We start from the raw sequence: 3,704 nt of genomic DNA on the forward strand, positions 1-3,704 counted from the left end.
TAATACAAGACTATTAATTAAATAGGAACCAGGCCAGCCTCCTACCAAACTTGGTAATGGGATGGCCGGATGGGGATATGAACGCCATTGTAAGCACTAATGTCACATAAAGATTACCTAGCTAGCTATCATCCCTTCAATTTTCTATTTGTTAATTTGTTGGCATCTCATATTTCTGTGAATGGTAACGTGACCAATATCATGTTAATTTCAACTTAAAATGATAGCATTATCATACATAGTACATCATAAGGCATTTTCAACAAACTTGATGTATTAACATTTGATTTAAATCATAGAGAAGATTTAATCTCATTAACAATGTAAGCACTCAAATATATATAAAAATAAAAACATAATAGATGTCCGCGGCCAACTCACAATCAAAATCCAAACCACAAAAAGAAATTATTAGGTGGACTTTAGCGAGTTCGCAATGTCAATAACAAAGCGATAACGCACATCAGATTTCTGAAGACGCCCCATGGCAGTGTTGATATAGTCTATGGGAATGACTTCAACTGCTGCAGTTATCTTGTGTTTTGCTGCAAATTCAATCATCTCTTGTGTCTCTTTCATACCTCCTATCAAACTTCCTCCCACCAGCTTCCTCCCTAGTACAATCATGAAAAAAATAGACTTTATATTTCAAACATCAAAACATCTTGTATATGTCCTAAATATAACAAATTAAACAGGCAATGCATAGAGATAAAACAGGTTCATACCCAACAGCAAAGGGAAAGCAGGTACTTCATGTGGTTTGGTCGGAGCACCAACCAAAACCAACTTGCCATTTGGCTTTAGGAGGCTGATTAAAGGTGGTAGAGGATGATCAGCAGAAACCGTGTCGATAATACCATCCATAGTACTCATTACAGCCTGTACAAACATTATATATACAAACCGAATCATATGGGTTAGATTGTTTAATGTTTAAGTTCTCTCTTTAACACCATTTCTTTTTAAGTGTTGAATGTAATTCTATGTTGAATATTTTGGTTTCATGCTTTCAAGAATAGAATATACTAATGGAGAATCATAACCATTTTAAACAACTTTATAACCAAATGGTTATACACTTATACCCAAATAAAAATAAAATCTTAAATGCCATTTTAGCTTGTCATTTTAGAATATAGAGAAGCAAACATGCAACATTAGTAAATCTTATGGAGCATCCATCCATGTAATTAACTCTAATAGTTACAAGTGTTACCTGCATCTGGGATTCATCGCGGCTGACCAAGAATGAATCAGCACCAAGTTTACTTGTAGCTTCCTCTTTTTTCTTAGGGTTAGTGCTAATCACAGTAACCTTAATACCAAGAGCTTTAAGAAACATAACAGCTACATGGCCTAACCCGCCAAGACCAACCACAGCAACATGCATTCCAGGCTTATCAAGCCCATAGTATCGCATCGGGCTGTAAACAGTAATCCCGGCACATAGCAAAGGCGCACCACCATCAAGTGGAAGGTCTTTGGGCCAGGAGATGATGAAGTGTTCATTGGCAACCATGTGGTCAGAGTAGCCACCATAAGTTACAATAGCAGGGCTGTTGTAAGTCTGGACCGATTTTGCGCAGTATTGCTCTTGATCAGTAACACATTGGTCACATGAACGACAAGAGCCAACCATACAGCCCACCCCAACTTTGTCCCCAACTTTCACTTTCTTAACCTTGCTTCCCACCTCAGTCACCACACCTACAATCTCATGGCTGCAATGTAGCAACTTAGTTAGCATTATGCCTCTAAAACTGGCCTTGTTCAAGTATTTAATGTAACGTTAAGCGGGAAGTTTGTTTACTCAATACAGGGAACGGAACAAAGGGGTTGACCATTCTGTTTATAAGTAAACGAATGAACATGAATACATATCCCATCCATTCGTGTCAGTGAACATTAGTTTATGTTTATTTACGTATTCATCTAAATTCATTTGTTTTCTAGTAATTACTCATGCTAATTGGTACCAAATTTAGAACCAACATTCATATATCCTGAAACTTGTATATAGCTTAATTTTTGTATGATCTAATTTAAGGTATATATACATACTTAATCATTGATTTTAAAATGTTGGATTGTTGAGTCATATGATAATAATTAAATAATTGGATTTACACTTTAACTTAGATATTTTTTTATGTTCCTTTAGAATATTAAGAAGGAACATAGATTAAGGAACAGAAACATGAAACATGTTCATTAAGATTTATCTTATAGAACAACCACAAACAATAAAATCTGTGTATAAGTGTTAGTGTCCCTTCATTCGTAAGTTAAACAAAGAAACGCGAACAATGCAATGCCACAAACAAGCCTAGCTTGTTCACGTTATGTCGATTCATTTACGCACCTATAACAACATTTAAAAAAGCAGTTAATTAATCATAGAGGTTAGTTATTGTTACCCGGGGATCATGGGGTACTTGGCATTGTGCCAGTCATTCTTAATAGAATGAAGATCAGAGTGACAGACTCCACAGTACAACACTTTAAATCTCACATCTTCATCTCCAGTTTCCCTACAATTTTCATTTTTATCAACACTCAAAATTAAATAAGTTAAATAAATAAATTCAATACACCTATATGTTATATATGCACACACATTATGTTACCAAAAAAACCACTCGTAAATTTTCATGGATTTAAGATTATTATTTCAGAGAGATACATGGATCGATCCATCGATTTCCTTTTCAAATGAACCAACATAATTAAAAACAAAAACATGACGTGCAATCTGCATAAACATATATAAACAGATCTTATATCTTATACCTCCGGGAGAACTTAATGGGTGAGAGTGCACCGGAAGAGTCCCTAGCGGCGTATCCGAAAGCCTTCACTGGATGCTCCGTCTCTGGTGAACTCCCCATCGCCGGTCACGGTGTGTCTGTGTGATAGAAAGAGAGAATGTGAGCGTTTGAAGGAGAAATGTGTACATGTGTGTGGTGTATATATATAGCCCTATACATGTCCGATCTGTTAAACAAATTTGGAAGTAAATATAAGATGTTTTAAAATTGATTTACTTTAGTGATTTCCTTAATGTATTGCTAAACTTAACATGGTTATCATTTTTAAATTTTCATATGAATTTAGACTTTTTACAATTTATCTCCTTTTCTATATTTATACAAACTTATATGAATAGAATGTATACGGGGAAATATTTTATTGATTAAATATGAAATACATAATGGTGTAAATCAAAGGATTAATTAGAGCTCATCCATTTTTCCTATTGTTAAATACTCCATCCGTCCCTTTAAAAGTGTCCATATTTCTTTTTTGGTTTGTCTCATTACAAATGTCCACTTTCAATATTTATTAACTAATTTTCAAAATTACCCTTACACAAATGCAATCATTTAAACTTTAAATTTTGTTTTTTTATATATGTCAAGGGCATTATAGACATTTATTAAGCAAAAAATGCAATTATTCAAACTTTCTTAAAATTTGTGTTTTTCAAACCATGACACTTATAGAGGGACGGAGGGAGTATATAAGAACTTTAGTAACTGATTGTTGACCTAAAATTCTAGCAAGATTTGGGTGTCTTGTTATTAAAGATTTCATTGCATGGCTAGTTTGGATGAACTTATGTCTAGATTCATGTTAAAAAAACCCATTAGAGCCCAATTTTAATGTTTAGAGTTATTGCATTTTTGGGGCTCTTAATACAT

General features: G+C 34.0%; 1 protein-coding gene across 2 annotated transcripts; it reads right to left on the reverse strand.

Annotated features, from left to right (window-relative positions):
• Nucleotides 1–355: 355 nt before the first annotated feature.
• On the reverse strand, nt 356–2,907 carry LOC143536210 (8-hydroxygeraniol dehydrogenase-like). 2 transcript variants are annotated; one of them, XM_077030256.1, is made up of 5 exons: nt 2,794–2,907; nt 2,421–2,534; nt 1,220–1,724; nt 729–882; nt 356–614 (listed from the first exon to the last, which is right to left on the reverse strand). In XM_077030256.1, exons 1-5 carry the CDS (start codon nt 2,889–2,891, stop codon nt 412–414), a joined length of 1,074 nt encoding a protein of 357 aa, XP_076886371.1. In that variant the 5' UTR covers nt 2,892–2,907; the 3' UTR covers nt 356–411. The 2 variants fall into 2 exon arrangements, with proteins under 2 accessions (XP_076886371.1, XP_076886370.1); XM_077030255.1 differs by having other exon boundaries at nt 356–617; nt 708–882.
• Between the last annotated feature and the right edge of the window lie 797 nt (nt 2,908–3,704).

This window comes from Bidens hawaiensis, unplaced genomic scaffold (genome assembly GCF_021521415.1).
Source record: "Bidens hawaiensis isolate Kalapana, Puna unplaced genomic scaffold, B.hawaiensis_p1.1 tig00010745_1, whole genome shotgun sequence".
NCBI lineage: Eukaryota > Viridiplantae > Streptophyta > Magnoliopsida > Asterales > Asteraceae > Bidens > Bidens hawaiensis.